Source organism: Pezoporus wallicus, unplaced genomic scaffold, assembly GCF_028554395.1.
Source record: "Pezoporus wallicus isolate ANWC-B61680 ecotype Strahan unplaced genomic scaffold, APGP_CSIRO_Pwel_v1 scaffold_2584, whole genome shotgun sequence".
NCBI classification, from domain to species: Eukaryota; Metazoa; Chordata; class Aves; order Psittaciformes; family Psittacidae; genus Pezoporus; species Pezoporus wallicus.
In genome coordinates, this window is record NW_026642851.1 from 766,820 (window position 1) to 783,826 (window position 17,007).

The 17,007-nt window shown below is 37.4% G+C and overlaps 1 protein-coding gene across 1 annotated transcript in view; it reads left to right on the forward strand.

Moving 5' to 3' along the window:
* COL28A1 (collagen type XXVIII alpha 1 chain) overlaps positions 1–17,007 on the forward strand; it is a 69,542-nt gene that overhangs the window by 12,843 nt on the left and 39,692 nt on the right. Inside the window, 6 exon segments of the mRNA XM_057432634.1 lie at positions 2,284–2,340; positions 3,936–3,977; positions 4,490–4,531; positions 5,224–5,250; positions 6,416–6,461; positions 8,269–8,313. Of these exon segments, the coding sequence (XP_057288617.1) occupies positions 2,284–2,340; positions 3,936–3,977; positions 4,490–4,531; positions 5,224–5,250; positions 6,416–6,461; positions 8,269–8,313 (259 nt within the window).

Below are 17,007 nucleotides of genomic sequence, written 5' to 3' on the forward strand. Positions count from 1 at the left end.
CCAGTGTTCCGTCACCCTCACTGAGAAGAAGTTTCTTCTTAAGTTTAAGTGGAACCTCTTGTGTTCCAGTTTGTACCCATTACCCCTTGTCCTATCATTGTTTGCCACCGAGTAGAGCCTGGCTCCATCCTCGTGACACTCCCCCTTTATATATTTATAGACACTTATAAGGTCACCCCTCAGTCTCCAAACTATAGAGACCCAGCTCCCTCAGTCTTTCCTCATAAGGGAGATGCTCCACTCCCTTAATCATCTTTGTTGCCCTGCGCTGGACTCTCTCCAGCAGCTCCCTGTCCTTCTTGAACTGAGGGGCCCAGAACTGGTCACAATATTCCAGATGGGGTCTCACCAGGGCAGAGTAGAGGGGAAGGAGGACCTCTCTCGACCTACTAACCACCGCCCTTCTAATACACCCCAGGATGCCATTGGCCTTCTTAGCCACAAGGGCACAGTGTTGGCTCATGGTCATCCTGTCGTCCACTAGGACCCCCAGGTCCCTCTCCCCTACACTGCTCTCTAACAGGTCGTTCCCCAACCTATACTGGAACCTGGGGTTGTTCCTGCCCAGATGCAGGACTCTACACTTTCCCTTGTTATATTTCATCAAGTTATTCCCTGCCCAACTCTCCAGCCTGTCCAGGTCTCGCTGGATGGCAGCACAGCCTTCTGGCGTGTCAGCCACTCCTCCCAGCTTAGTGTCATCAGCAAACTTGCTGATAGTACACTCAATTCCCTCATCTAAATCGTTGATGAATATATTAAATAATACTGTTCCCAGTACTGACCCTTGAGGCACTCCACTAGTTACAGGCCTCCAACTAGACTCAGCCCCATAGACTACAACTCTCTGGCTTCTCTCCTTCAGCCAGTTCGCAGTCCACCTCACTACCTGATCATCCAGTCCACACGTCCTCAATTTAGCTGTGAGGATGCTGTGGGAGACTGTGTCAAATGCTTTGCTGAAGTCAAGGTAGACCACATCCACGGCTCTGCCATCATCCATCCACCGTGTTATTTCCTCATAAAAGGCTAAGAGATTGGTCAAGCATGATTTCCCCCTGGTGAAGCCATGTTGACTGCCCCTCATAACCCTCTTATCCTTGATATGCCTTAAGATGGTACCAAGGATAAGGTGTTCCATCACTTTCCCAGGGATGGAGGTGAGGCTGACCGGTCTATAGTTACCCGGGTCCTCCTTCTTGCCCTTTTTGAAGACTGGAGTGACATTTGCTTTCCTCCAGTCCTCAGGCACCTCTCCCGTTTCCCAAGACTTGCTAAAGATGATGGAGAGTGGTCTGGCAATGACTTCCGCCAGTTCCCTCAGCACCCGCGGGTGCATCCCATCTGGACCCATGGATTTATGGATGTCCAGATTGCTCAACTGATCTCTAACACATTCCTCATCGACTAAGGCAAACCGCTCCGTCGACCTGACTTCATCTAAGGTCTCAAGGGTACAGGGCTCTTCAGGACTGCCTGCAGCAGAGTAGACAGAGACAAAGAAGGCATTCAGTAACTCTGCCATCTCTGTATCTTCCGTCACCAGGGCACCCATCCCGTTCATCAGTGGGCCTACATTGCCTCTGGTGTTAGTTTTATCTGCCATGTATTTGAAAAAGCTCTTTTTGCTGTCCTTGACCCTTCTCGCCAGGTTTAATTCTAAGGATGCCTTAGTCCTCCTAGCTGCCTTCCTACATCCTCTAGCAGCAGCCTTATATTCCTCCCAAGTGGCCAGCCCCTCCTTCCATGACCTGTAAACTCTCCTCTTCCACTTGAGCATACCCAGCAATTCCCTATTTAGCCACGCAGGTCTCTTGGCCCTCTTCCTTGACTTCCTACAACTTCTGTTCATTAGCGAGAAGTATCAACAGTAAGACATAAGGAACTCTTCCTAGCAGAGTGGAACAGGACTAGAACAGCACATGCAAGTTTATTAGTCATCTCACTAGAAACCAATAGCAACCTCAGTATGGTCCAAAAATAATGTATGGCTTCATGCTACTATATACTATGTATATGCAACCTTAAACCTTTGTAGTTGCAGTAGTAACAGATTTGTTTGGTTTTGTTATAAATAAATCAAGCAACTGATTTTGACTGGGCTATACAGAAGTGTAATGTTGATTATAAAACAAATATATATATAAAAGAAGATAATTTATTTATTGCTATTCCACTTTTATGTTGTCTAGTTGTGGCTAGGAAAAAATAGAGGCTTTGTTTTAAAACTGGAAGTAATACATTTGAAAAATATTCTCTTTCATGTTTCTATTCACCTTGTAGTGTATGCAGAAGAACTGTGAGTGTGAAAAGGGAGCAAAAGGAGACAAAGGTGATCCTGTAAGTATGCATTCATTTGAAAAGCTTCCAGAGTTTGAATTTTAATCATTGACATCAATGTTGCATAGTATTTAAATCGGTTACTATGTCTGTAAAAAGTAAGACATTGCTGTGCATGTATTGCAAAAAGAAGCTATTTATCATAGTGATTCACTGTGAAAGGCCACTGTTACAAGAGCTCAGAAAAAAAAGATCTATCCATGATCGTATGCTATCTTTGAAATATATTATTGAGTAATAGAACACTATGTGTAAATAAGTACATTATTTTGAAGCCCAAATCAAAAAGCTATTCTTGAATCCTTCAATGGGGAAGAAAGGTCCATTAGATACAGGTTTACTTACACCAGCAGTTTCCGTTTGTGTAAAAGCAGCCTTCCAGTATCTGAAGGGAGCTATAGGGATGCTGGGGAGGGACTCTTCATTAGAGACTGTAGTGATAGCCAAGGGGTAACGGGTTAAAACTTAAACAGGGGAAGTTTAGATTGGATATAAGGAAGAAGTTCTTTACTGTGAGGGTGGTGAGGCACTGGAATGGGTTGCCCAGGGAGGTTGTGAATGCTCCATCCCTGGCAGTGTTCAAGGCCAGGTTGGATGAAGCCTTGGGTGACATGGTTTAGTGTGAGGTGTCCCTGCCCATGGCAGGGGTGTTGGAACTAGATGATCTTAAGGTCCTTTCCAACCCTAACTATTCTATGATTCTATGATTCTAAGAGAGAAAGATTCAGAAGATTGTGGGTGATGGCATATCTGAGGAAAGTTCTGAAACTCTGCCTCCAGCTCATTTATTTTGTGACACTTCAACACATGACTGGTTTTTGGCTCTGGTAAAGAAGAGAGAAGTGGGAGTTCAGACAGTGTGTGACCTCTCTGATCCTTTTGGTATCTTTACTAGTTCCCCAGAGACAACTTAAGTACATAGAGAGGTTTTTGCCTTTCTCCCTAGACACTAGGCAACTGGTCAACCATATGTGTAGCAGGTTATGACAGTAAGGCCTACCATCCAGCCCCTTGACTCTGGATAATGTGCATCTGGAACTAAAATCCCTGTTTCCATTTAAAATGTAAGATCCAAGGATTTTAAGTTACTTTATCCAAAATGGCTAGATGTAACCTATTATATATGTATTTTTTATATATACACACATACACTGAGCTTCCAATTTCCCACCTTCATGATTCTCCAAACAGGAATAATGGTGTAATAATTTTTTATTTTGGGGCTGCAGAATAGTGACACTAAGCTGTTCTGTGGACAGGTGTTTTTTTTATGCTGAGATAATCAGATAGGTGACTGAAAAGTGAGGAGGAGGAACCGCATGTGTTTTCTCTTACACCTTCCTGGCTAGATTTTCAAATGCTCTGTAGAAAATGTAATTATCATTGAATATTAATTTTTAAAAAATCACAGAAGCCTTACAATGCCAGACTTTTTTTTTAGCTGTGAAAGTATTGTCATACACGCCATACCTGGTGTGGGTTTCCACCTAAGCTTATTTCAGAACTATTTTTGCCTGTCCCTAAAGATGCAGTCTTAGAGAAACTGGAGAATTTTATCCTCATAATAGTATTAACATTTTCCTGCTTTGTTTCAGGGCAGAGGGGAAAAAGGTGAGCCAGGACCAAAAGGAAACAAGGTAAAGAAAATTTAGAAAAATCAAAAAAATTTCTGTCTGGTTTTATGCAAACCATAGAAGTGAATATATCAAAGTATGTTAAAATATGATGTAAAAAATTGACTTTTGCTGTGAGATGTTTATAGTGAACTGCTTTAGAAGTGAGAGAGAAAAATTTCAAATTTAACTGGTACCAAGTTAACACTGCCTATCATCCTAGTTTTTCACTGACAGCAGAGGTCTCTGAACCTAGCTGAAGGCTCTCTGAAGTTCCACAGAACTTTTTAACAGTATACAAATCTCTGGAGCAGGGGGGTTTGCTCTGATGACTTAGGATTTCAGTCATCTAATAACAGCTGATGAGTTTTCTATGTTAATGTTCAGGAATCATGTGTCCCTGATTGTGGGAGGAAGAACTGTGTGAGTTCATAAACAAAAAGCTACTTTAGCTCCTTAAAAGTTTTTTTTTTTGTTTTAGCGTAATAGTGATAAAGAGAATACATATTTCACTCGTATTCCTTTGCTTCCAACAGGGCAATGCTCAAAAAGGAGAACATGGTGAAACAAATAAAGAGGTATGTGACTACTACAGATCTAGCTTGTATTTGGTCTTTTCAGATTATCTTCCAGACCCTGATTCACAGTTTAGTTCCGCTGAGCTGCAATTTTTTGTTTTTTCACACACCTACTTTATTCAATTATTCAGAGAACCTGAACTAACTTCTGATTTAGGGAAGCATCTATACTGACAGAAACAGCCTAACCATGTGCTTACATATAGAGATGGGATGCCACTGACAAAAGGAACTTTTGAAGCTACGTGATTTTGTATCACCTTGCGTTAGATTTATCCCGAAGATAGAATTGAAAATGTCATCACTAAAACATGTAGATAGTCCTCCAGTGGCTTCTGAGATCTGATCTTTCTCAGCCTGAATTCTTGTTGATTCACAGTAGAAAGGTTAACATAGATCAATTCAATTTAAAAGTCCCCTTTAAGTGTTAGCATATATCTGCTAAGAGGCTGGCAAACTAAGTGGTGTATTTACAGCTATAAAGGAAAAAGTATACATCTAAATTTGCAGGGAATTATATGTTAAATGATTCTAGAGAAATATTATCTTGTTGTGAATAGCTGAATTTCTGAAACATAATTCTTTACTGGATACTGGTTTGTGGGTTCTTTTCCTAGTTAAGTTAGCAGTATGTTATGCCTTTGCTTTATTTTTTATGATTTTTCCCCCTTTTTTGTTTAATCTTTGAATAGGGAGCTCCTGGCTACAAGGGAGAAAAGGTAAGATTTTTATTGAAAAGAAGTAGTCTGAAAATAGATTGTCACTTGCTGACAGTGTATGTAACAGAATGGAAAGAAGAGCCTATCTCCTGTTTTTGATATGAGATCTCCTAATGCAATCCCTACAAGTAAATTCATCATTTACGTAGATTCTTGTAGAATGGATTGTTGGAATTAAAAATAAATTTTAAAAAAATATCAGAAAACGTAATCTAAATAGAAAAAGAATAATGTCAAATACCAGAAATAAAGCTTCTGGAAGGAAAAAGAAAGTTGAGGATTGAACAAGAGATTCAGTAGAAAAATATGAAATCGTTTACTGCAAACACTACAAATAGACACGGCAATCATTATCTTTCAAAAAACTTACAGCAAGGAAGTTTACTTTTAAGCTAATTATAACCTGTAAGGGCTAATGCTTGATAAAAAAAAAAATAAAATCTCTAGATAGTCGCTCCAAGAAGCCAAAAAAGAATATAATACAACAACTTTCAAGAGTCTAGAACTGCAATTTATTTCAGCAAGCTGGAATGTCATAGCCAGAACAGAAACAGACTATCCCATTTTGAATTTGCTTGGTTTAGACACTTACCTCTTAACATTGTTAATAAAAGCAGTGCTTCTCTGAATGTTTGTATTCATTAGAAAAGTGCTTTTGTCGATTTTATTGACATTCATTTCATGGGAACATTCATTTCATTGAAACATTTCATGGAAATAGGAAAAGTAGACTCAGATGTTTACTTTTCTTATGTGGAACACATGCTTTTTCATCAGTGGAGCACATTAGTAATTCCCTTTCTTCATTCCATTCATACAATTGCACAATTGTCATTTAGAGAAATCTCAGACGTCAAACATACGAAATCAGAATATAGAGAGGCAGCGCAGAGAGGTGGAAAAATAAGCAAAACTTTTTAGATATTAAACGTGTTATCCTCTTATGATATAGGTTGTAAATTTGGTAGGCATTCTCAGGGAGAAAATGTGTTTCTCTTGAGTAGGGCAGATCATATCTTCTACAGACCATATTTAATGATGCCACTCTCAGGCCCTCAGAATCTGCTAAACCTCTTGTGCTGCTGAACTGCTTGCACAGTCTTTAATTCATATAGTGTAATCAAAACATCTTGTTTAACTGTTAACCTTTTGATTTCTTATAAAGGGTGAAAGAGGAGAATGTGGATCCCCAGGAATAAAAGCGAAAAAAAGTAAGTATAATTGTTATTTGAACTGATTCACACTGATGATGATACTGGAAAAACACGTAACATTAATAAACATAGCTTGTAAAGATTATTGTGAATTTGGAACATCTGAAAATTCCCTGGTAATAGAAATACATTCATAGTAGAAATAGGATTTGTGAAAAATGAACCCACATTTCACTATATTCTTTTTTACTTTTTTGCAGAAGAAATGTAGTCACTTAACTAAAACAAAAGCTGTCCTGATCAGTGCCAAGCCCTGCTTACAAAGGACCATGAGCATGTTATAGAGCTCACCAGATTTTTTTCTTTAAATTGTTAATTTCAATTCAAGTGTATGAAGTTATATTACAAGAGGGGCAGGTTCTTACACAACCCGAATAACTTTTGGATCTACCAGCGCATCTGTGCTGATATGCATTCAGACTTCTATCTAGTCCTCCTCTTTTAACCTGATGCGCAGAAGTGATAAAAGTGATTATAGTTTTTTCGCGTTTCGCACTCTGAAGAATAGAAGGATAATGTACTCCTGAGTGAAATAATAATGTATTTTGAGTTCACGTAAGCAGGTTTGTATGAGTACTACAAACCACTTATTTGTAGTTAGTTAAGTACTACCAACTGGATTGCAATTGATCTTTCAGTAAAGCACATTTCTTCAGTTTTAACATCCATGTTATACTTACCTTTATCAAAGACCAACTTGAACAGTTTTTTTATCTTACCTGATTTCAAGTAGGAATTAGGAAATACTAAAAGCAGCAGTATTTGTAGCAGAGGAAGAGGCGTTATACTGTAATAAAAACCTAAATACTGATAATATGTTGTGAGATGCTGGGATTCGAAATGGCAGCGAGTCAGGAAAAGCTGAAATACCAATGTAAAAGGAGAAAGAGTTGCATTTCTCAGAGGAATAAAGATCACAACTTCTTTATCCAGGCAATATGTGAGAAATAGCACAAGGTTATGTGAAACGTCTACTAAGATAAGCAGAAGCTGTCCAGATGTTGGCAAAGAACATAATCAAAGCAGCCAAGAAATCTGGATGTAGAAAACACATGCTAGGGCTGCTGGAAATTTGCTTGTTTCACTTCTGTTGAGGACAGTGATGAAAAAAAAAAAAGCAGTTTGACATCTGCAGAGGATCAGAGATTATAGTGGATTATGGACTTCAGGAACTTAGTGAACAAATGAAAATTGCAGTGACTTCCAGAATTCCCAACTTCACATTTACAAATGCAGAAGATAGAACAAAATGATATTTTTTTTTTTTTTTTTTTAATACTGGACAAAATAATCAGAAACAGCTAATGGACTTAAAAAGTGTCTCTTTGCCTTTTTTTTTTTTTTTTTGATGCATTTTTAATATGGGGTGGGTTTTTTTGGTGAACTATTAGTACAGTTCTAACGTGCTACTGATCAGCATTTTGAGTTAGTAAGACAAAGTTAACTGAAGTTATTCTAGTGTAAGCACTGCAGGATATTTTTAAGAATTGTGTATCTAATATACTTCTAGAAATTGAATTTAAATACCTATAGTTAATAAGAACTGGTTAATTAAACAGCTAGGATGTTAAGTAGCCATCCACAATGTGTTTAGTATATGAAAATTATTCTAACCAAATGTTGAAGATGGAATGTAACAGGGAATTACTGAATACAGAACAAGAATAGTAGTACTCTGGAGAGAATAAACTACCTAGAAAACGCTTAAACAGAGGTATGAGTGGTACACAGTAATTCTCGATACTTTAAAGCAGATAATTAAAATTTCCTATTCATCTGATAATTGAATCTTAATTTTCCTTAGGGTTTGGAAGGTCCTCTTGGCCCTATGGGACCTCAGGGGCCTCAGGTAAGGGAACTAGAAGCTTCCAAATATTCTGTAAATTTCTTCTACATACAACCTGTCAGCTCTGCAGAGAGCAGTGTGATTGGTGCATGAGGCAGCAGTACAGCAGAATCTAGCAAATCTTTGTCTTTTGGAAATAATTTTCAAAGAAAAAACCTTTGTTGCTGCTGCTGCTTAAATCTGCTCAGATTTAGTGGTGTTGTGGCCCACTTGTGCTCTCCAACTACAGAGCTCTTCTCTTACCTGTAGAGCGTAATCATGCCCTGTCATACTCCTACTTGCTAAATTCCTCTTATATGGTAGCATCCATATTTAGTACCTCACCTGCTCTGTCTCTTCAGAGAGTCATTAATTATTTCCTTCTGTGAAGGGACACAATGGTTGTGGTAATGTCCAGGAATTAAAATTAATCTCAGTTTATCATCGCAGATAAATGCAGGGAAGTGATTTCTTGCAAACAGAGCTAAATGAGGTGTGACAGCTTAGTTTATTTACTCGGGCAGAAGGGAGACTATGAAAATATGGCAAAGTTGGGAGCAGGAGGAGAAAGGAAGAAAGCTTTAAATAAAGCAGATGCAGTTCACATGGACTAGTTGAAGATCCTTTCTGCCAGCACTGGTTATTGAATATTAAGAATATAATGTGTTGGCCACTTCCCAGGATATGACACATAAAATCCTTGCCCTTTAGAGCTTACCACTGTAGTATGTTTTACTGCACTTGTTCAGGCCAAGTCCAAAATATTCCACCTTTACATGCATCCTCAAAGGCAACTCATCCTATATTTTGACTTTTGTATAGGGTATCAGGGGACTTCCAGGTGAGCCAGGCCCAAAATGCATTCAAAGAAGCAAGGTAAGATATATTAGTATGTGTAGATGTTATTTATATAGGGAGTGGAGATGCAGAAGCTCTGTGTGGAATCTTTATACTTTACTATCTTTCTTCCTTGGTAGTTTTTTGTTAGTGGTGTTTATTGCACAGAGTGTACACCACATGCTTGGTACGCAATGGTGCCATCATGTTATGAAGGCTTGGTATTGTTGGCACATGCAGCCTATTTTCCATCTGGGTCTTCAAGGGCATCTTATAGGGCCACAACAGGGTGCAGCATGGACTTGCCTAGAGCCACAGCACTTAGACAGGAATTTGAATCACCAAAATATGTGTCTCGGCTTCAGCCATCACTTGGGAAGTTTTTTCCAGATTTTTTTCTGCTAAAATGCTTTGTGTTTAAAGATTTTAAGTAATTCTAGATAGTGGTTAAAATCTTCAGATTGAGTATTTAAACTAATTTTAATTGTGTAAAAAATGCAAGACAACTTGTGACATTGGTAGAGGTGTAAGATTTAATGATGATTAATGCTTTAATCCTATTTCAAATAGATCATTTGAAGTTAATGACTGCAGCTTGTCATGCAAAATCAGTTGGATAAAGTGTCTGATTAATTTAGTCAGTCTTCTGGTTTGCAAACCTTTGGGAAATTGCTATATGTGAATACAGATAATTGCTCATGGGACAGCTATTGGCATCACTGTTTGGTACAGAAAGATGTTTCATGTATCCATTTGAAAATGCAGGGTCTAATGACAAAGACTTTTACCACACGATCATTGGTAGTCTGGTTATGCAATGCCATTTATAAGTTATACAAGGCAATTAAATTCACACAAAGTAATTTGTCAAAGATGCAATATTTAGATACTAATGTTTTGTTTCTTAGCCAAAAATTTCAGTTGAAGATTCATAGAAATAAATTTAGAGATGTGAAATGTTTGTTGTAAAAATTTTGGAATACTGGCATCCATCATGATTTTCCTATTCCTGACAAATGCTTTTTCATACTTCTTAATTCTTCATCTTCTCAACAAAATGCTTGATTAGGAAAGCTGCTACAGAGCATTTCAGAAGTCAGGAGAGGAAGAGAATGATGGGTCTGAATGAAGCTATTCATACATGTGGGAGAAAAGTCATGCCTCTCTTTAACTGCAGTACAGCAAATTACAGTAATTTTTTTATCTGTCATTTCACACTGATGGGTCCAAGATAGTACTACCACATTCTTTTATTATACACTGAACCATATTTGTAGGATGTTGTTTGTCCTCCTGTCAGTCTCTTCACACACTTTCATGTCTATAAAGTACATGCAGCTCTCTCTAGGATTGGTCTGCCTGGATATAGTATTTATGGTCTCTTGTTACACTTTAGATGCCCATTTTCAGCATAAGAGTCTCTCATTTTTCAGCCTCCAACTCAGCAGCCTGCTATTTAAAGTCTATAGTCAAGGATTTTCCAGGCTTAGACATCTATCATAATGCGAATATTGCAAGACAAGTTTGATTAGTGTGCTTGGGTAATTATTACACTTGAAGACTTTAGTCAAAGCGTATGTATGTTTAGAGGTTATGTCTTGTCCATACCAAGCACCAGAGCTAATCTTCAGCATTTTGGAGCTTATTTGAGATGAGCGAAAAATGTTTTAATCATCGGTACAGATAATCAGTGGTTGTTTACAGCTTAATAAACACCCATTCGACTAGTAAAGGTCAAGGCCTTTTTTTGGTTCAGACACATCACAGTCTTTCCAATATCTTTCATCTTTACAGAAGGATTATTCAATTACTCTTTTAAAATTAGTTTTCATGACACATAATACAATATATGTGGAAAATGGCAGTTATTTATACCTGCTTTGGATAAAGAAAAAAAAAGTCTATTCTTAGTGCAGTTCCTTATACCTGTCGCCTTTCCATGCTAATACTTTCTGCTTTTTGAGCCGAACTAGTGACTTTACCTCAGTTTAGCAGACCTAAAGGCAGTTGCATGAAATTAGTATTGATATGACATTACACAGAACACCACTGCTGAACACTTTTATTCATTGTTAGTGGGCCGTGTTGAGGTTTGAAAGAGGGGATTCAGTTCCTCTTCAAAATATAAACTCTGGATCAAGCTCAGCCTACAGATGTTTTGGGTCTCATTTGTGAAGTCTACAGTTCTCTCATACAACTCAGTCCTTCCCACACCTCTGTAAGGAAATGCCGAACCCATTCTCTCACTTTACAGGGCCAGGCAGCAGGCACGGCTCAGGACAGTGTCATCTCTGTGCTGTCCGGATGCTGCTGGCTCTGGCAGCCACCAGCAGCATTGCAACTTCAGCTAATTTAATTTGACTTCTCTGAAGCAAGATAGCGTATAGTAAGAACTTTTCATACCTTATTTCTTCTGTCATTCATATGCATTTTCTCATTCCCTCTTAAGCTGCTTGCTAATCCACCCTTTGTGAAGACTTAATGGCTGCACAACACCCAAATTCTATCCCTTTTCATGGCGTTGCCTTATCATATTGACATTAATGAATTGAATCTCTTTCAAAGTCCTACTGCCTGCACTGAGCAGCTTTCCACTGACTATAGCAGGAACTCAGGCAGTGTGTTTCTACGTAGACACCTAAGTTTAGGTATAATCATACGGAGCTGAATCACGTCCTTAATCTCTTAAAGTCTTTCTGATGCAATTCACAATCAGTCCTTAAGTTTAATAACCTCTTTAATATACAAGCAAACTGCATCACTTTACTTTCACCCTTTTCGAGTCACACGTGTATGTTGTACAGCCTATATCCTGCAGAGAATGCAGCTCCACATAGCATTAAATAAACCCAGTTTTTGTTAAGCAGACTGAAATAAAGTTTTCTCTATTTGCATTTCTACAAAGTTATAGCATCCCAAAAACATCTAAATAGTTTTATTACCGTATATATACAAATGTTCTCCATAAAGAGGTTGAGGCATTTTAAATGACAAATAAATAAAAATAAAAATACATGTTAATGTTATATCATTAGTTTACCTGACTAAATATATTTCCATTTAACCAAAATTTAACTTCCATGTTAACAGTAAACCTATAACAACAGTATAAAACATAGTAACTTTGAGAGAAAAGCATTAGAATGCAACAGGACATTTCACTCAAACCTAGTCAGGAGTTGGGAACTCGCTGTTTTCACTGTGTATCTCCTGTCTTCTGAAGTAGTTATCTTGGTCCTGTCCCCCGCACATGTCATGATCAGACCACCAGGATTATACTGTCTGTTTTCTGATTTACTGACTTTCTACTGCCTACTGTCAATGTTGCCAGAAAGATATTAAATTTACAAACAAAAAAAGAATACTGTTAAAGCCAAATTCTACATTATTATTTTTCTCTCAGAAACTTGAAATACCAAGAAAAAATAACATTCACAGCTGTTCTTTATATTTTCAACATGCATATATCTTTTAATTTATTCAAAATAGTAGTCATTATTTTGCCTGTTTTCATTCATTAAAAAAAGGTTAACTATTATTTGCTGTTTAAAAAATCAACAATATTTTCAATACGATAGCACCGGTAAGGTTCCATAAGAGTGTTTATATTCAAGGTAATTTTGAAAATTTGCTTGTTAGTTAAGGGTATAATAGTCACTAGTCACAAATTTCAGTGGACAGTTTACAACCAGAATGATGTGGTTACAGATCATAAAATCAGGTCATAAATTAAGAAAGTGCTCTGTGTTCCCCTCATAAAGAAGTGATGAACAGGGAGTACTTATGGTTATCATTTCAGAAGTGACATTGAGTTTGTTTGTTTGAACTCTTAGACCAGCTACTAGAAATGAAGTACACATTTCTAGAAACCATGATACATTCATAGGAAGGCTGAGAACAACACATTTGTAAAAGCCACTGCTAATAGTAACAGCCACTTTTGAAAGTTTTCATATGCATAGACTCTGAATTAGAGTCTGAAGTTCTATGAACAGACATGTATACGAACTTTTAAAGAAACAGTTAAGTTTGAATGTGGGTATTCCAAGAAGTTACTCCCATTAAAACATCCTGGGATGGTTCTGTGAAAAATGCATCATTGCATATTTCCCTGAAAATGTGTCTGAGAATGAACTGCTAAGGGATGTCTTTTCTAATGACTTCTAAATTCTTTTCTTACTTCTGTAGCAAGTTAAGTCTTTCCCAGTAGATTAAAAAATTCAATTTCCCTGTAAAGTGTAGCTCCTAGGTATTTCAACTAGCTTAGAAATACAAAATACCAACAATATCTGTTAAAATGTCCATATCTACTTGTATTGTTGCTGCCAACATTCACTTTAAAGATAAAATCATTATATTTGAAAAACTATTTCTACTATAGCTTAACCTTTATTGCTTTGTAGACTGAAATACAGCCTCTTTGTTTTCCTTATAGTATGTATTTACTCTTTGAAAAGTAAAGAAATTCTTTATACTGGCAGTAACTGGTACTCATCATAATATAACAGTCTTTTTTCTTTTGGGGTGTCATGATTTCAGCCTAGCTGGTAACTCAGGATAGGACAAAAAATGGGGTAGACTGTTAAGTATGTTCCCAACTTAAATAGGAACTTTAAACTGTTTTAATATGTAAAAATGCTTAGCTCAAATCAAGTGTAAATTTTCCTTCCCATTGCTTTAGCTGATATTAAATGCCACATGAAGGAAAATCCTAACAGGAAGAGAAAAAATGATTTTGAGTAGAATGCTAGACAAAGAAAATAGTTACAAAGAGGCACTTTGAAAAGCAGACTTCCCCTTCTACACATGGAGATAATGATACTACTGCCAGCTCTTTATGGTTTTAACAAATTCCACATTAGCTGTACACCAAAACCATGGAAGATAAAAGCCAGGCTTACTCATAGCTGCATGAAGTTTGAAATATGCAGTTTTTAAAAGTTTAAGTTTTGTATGTTGTCTGGCAGAAGAAGGTGGGGTTTCTTTCTCCATTAATACTCAGGCATCCTCTGCTATCATTGAGAAAGCATTCAATTACCCTACATGCTTTTTATCATAAGGGCTGTTTACACTGCCTACAGCAGTACCTGCTGGTACGGCTGCTGGAAGGCAGATTACAACACCAGTCACTTGAAAGAAAACTGTTTCTATCATGGTTTGAAAAAGAGCTTTCGGAAAAGCTAAATTCTGTAGGACTCCCACCTACATTCAAGGCAATGCTTATATTAGCATAGATCTATCACAGGGGTGATCTTGCAAAGGAGCAAATGATTTGTGATAGAAAGCATCCTTGAGAGTTACTGCCCTTGGGAATTCTGTCAAGGGCTGTCAGAAATAGATGCAAAAACCAGCATCCACTTGGACAACAAGGCAAAAATTGGAAGACACTTTCCAAATACAACCAAGAGATTTGGTTAATTGTTTCAGCTGAGAGATGAGCCTGTATTTATCAAATGTTATTTTTCAGAATGGAACGAGTTCCAACACCGTTTCAGAGGCTTAGTTTTGACAAGTGGGGCCAGCGTGCTTAGTGGCATTTGCTGTTTCCAGATTACTACCTATAATAGTGGTGCTGCATGCATTTTTTTTTAATCTCATAGAATTTTTTAATATATTTTCAACTTGGTATTTTATTTCATGTCCATTCTGTGGAGCATGCTAATACGTCATGGCCCAACAGAGATTTCTCGCTGCCTTCTCCATGAAAGAAATGAGGACTGTGAATTTCAACAGCTAGTATTTGGTACACTGACTGGTTTGCAGCAGCTTATGCCTATTTCTTTTACTGAGGCACCTCTTCCTTGAAGTGGGGAACTCCATCCTTAACTAGACTGTGTCAGGGCAATGCAGGTACATGGAGCTGCAACTGCTAATGTTGCTTATCAAGTGAAGAGCAATTGAATTAAGAGCTGGTGGTAAGGTAAGGGAGCCTATAGGCCAAATGGCAAAGCTTCTTGGGAACCAGACTGGTGTGCTTGGCTTAACATTCTTCCAAAACCCATACTTTGTGCCTCTTGACTAGCTTTGCAAGAAGCACAGCTGTGGGTAAAAGTGGCAGGAGTATCTCTGTCCTTGGGGCAGTGTCTATGCATGAAAATTTGCTTGTAAAACTTTCTACTGAAACCTAAATAAAGGAGTTTCTAGCTTCTATGGGGATGATTTTGTTCTGAAAGCAGAGCATACCACAGGGCTGGGTGTGTGTAGCTACAGTACTGTGGCTTTGCTGATACCATTCTGCCAGTGCACTTCTTCATACTGATGTACAATCAACAGCTGAACTTCCATTAATGCTTAGATGCTTGTGACTTGTTGGCATGAATGAAATTCAGCAGCCTAAAGTACTACCATTGGAAATGAAATGGAGCCTTTTAAGTCACTAAATTCCTTCTGAAAATGTTTGGTATAGCATATATTTTCTAAAGAAATAGTACAAAACATTTCTTTACATATTTCCCTTACTTGTCTAAACAGAATCATCCCCAAAAGAACTGAAATCCAGTTAACTGTTGTCTTAAAGGACAACAGTACTTGAAACAGAGACTTTGTAAGGAGAATTAAAGAGGAGACAAGACTTTGGTTGTATTGTTCTTGGCCTTCCCAAAAGTTCCTGCTGAAGGGAAACACTTAATAAAAATTAGTTTTGATCAGCTGATTTTGAAAGGACAGTTTGTTCAATGCCAGATTAATCCCATGGAGGAACTGGAAGTCTAGAAGATGGATATTTGAGGAATTTTTGTTGGTTGTGTAGTTTGATCAGTTTCAGAACAAACACAAGAGGAAAAAACCCAACCCAGCTATGAACAAAATGGGTCAATTTCTAATTGGCTTCCTCTCAGGAAAAGATTGCAGCATTTACAATAATCTGGATACACATTACCCGAGTTGTGACTCTCGTCATGAAAATACTATTAAGAAACCTCAAAAATATGGTCTACCTATGTATACAGTAAACATCTTCATTTTATATTTGTCAACAAGTACATGCACAGAATCCACATTAAAGCAATGTCAGTGTTGCTAATACCCTACTGGTGTGCTATGTGGAGATACAGGTGCTATTTTGCTGAGTGATACCAGCTTTCTCTTGATTTTTCTCTACCTTTTAAGGATTATCTTCCAGTAATGGTGAATTAATTTATTAGATTTTGAAGTTGTGCTATAAAATCTTGTTTTTTGAATTAGCATTAAATTTCATAGCTGTTCTGCAAAATATCATACTGTCCTGTAATGGAATGAATTTAAGACTGGGCATCCAGTTCCACTTTATTATAGGTTTAAAGCTGCAGTAGTAGCCCTCCAAGTGCATAGTTATTGGAAATTAAGCTTCAAGGATAATCTATGTGTTTACTTTCACTGTGTATTCCCATTCCTGTATTTTAGCTTCATTCTTTGGCAAATTACAAACTGATAGATTTCTGGAGAAATATCTGGCTTTGTAGTAATTTTTTATATGTCCATTTTCCTCTCAAGCACAAAAAAATCTCATTGAAAGATTTCACAAATCAGCACATAAGATTTCTTGGTATGTACAAAATTACAACCCCCAAAATATGATTACAGAAAATAAACACAATTTGATAAGAAGTCTTTTTAACAATCATGTGGCTATGTTGGCTTTCTTAGGAACACAGTAAACAAACAAGAGAATTAGGAGCTGCAGCCAAAGATAGCAGTAGGAACAACAGTCATGGTATGCAGGTGTTGCTATGGGAAGAAACATGAGTGCAATGTTTAAAGCTTAAACCCTGTTTAATTTCCAAATTCCTCTCTTTCTAGCAAGAAAAGAAGCTGAGGAAGCACCAAACTACTGGACATAGTCAGGAACAAGGATATGACAAAGAATAAATATATTTTGCATCTATCTTGATGCATATGAAAGAA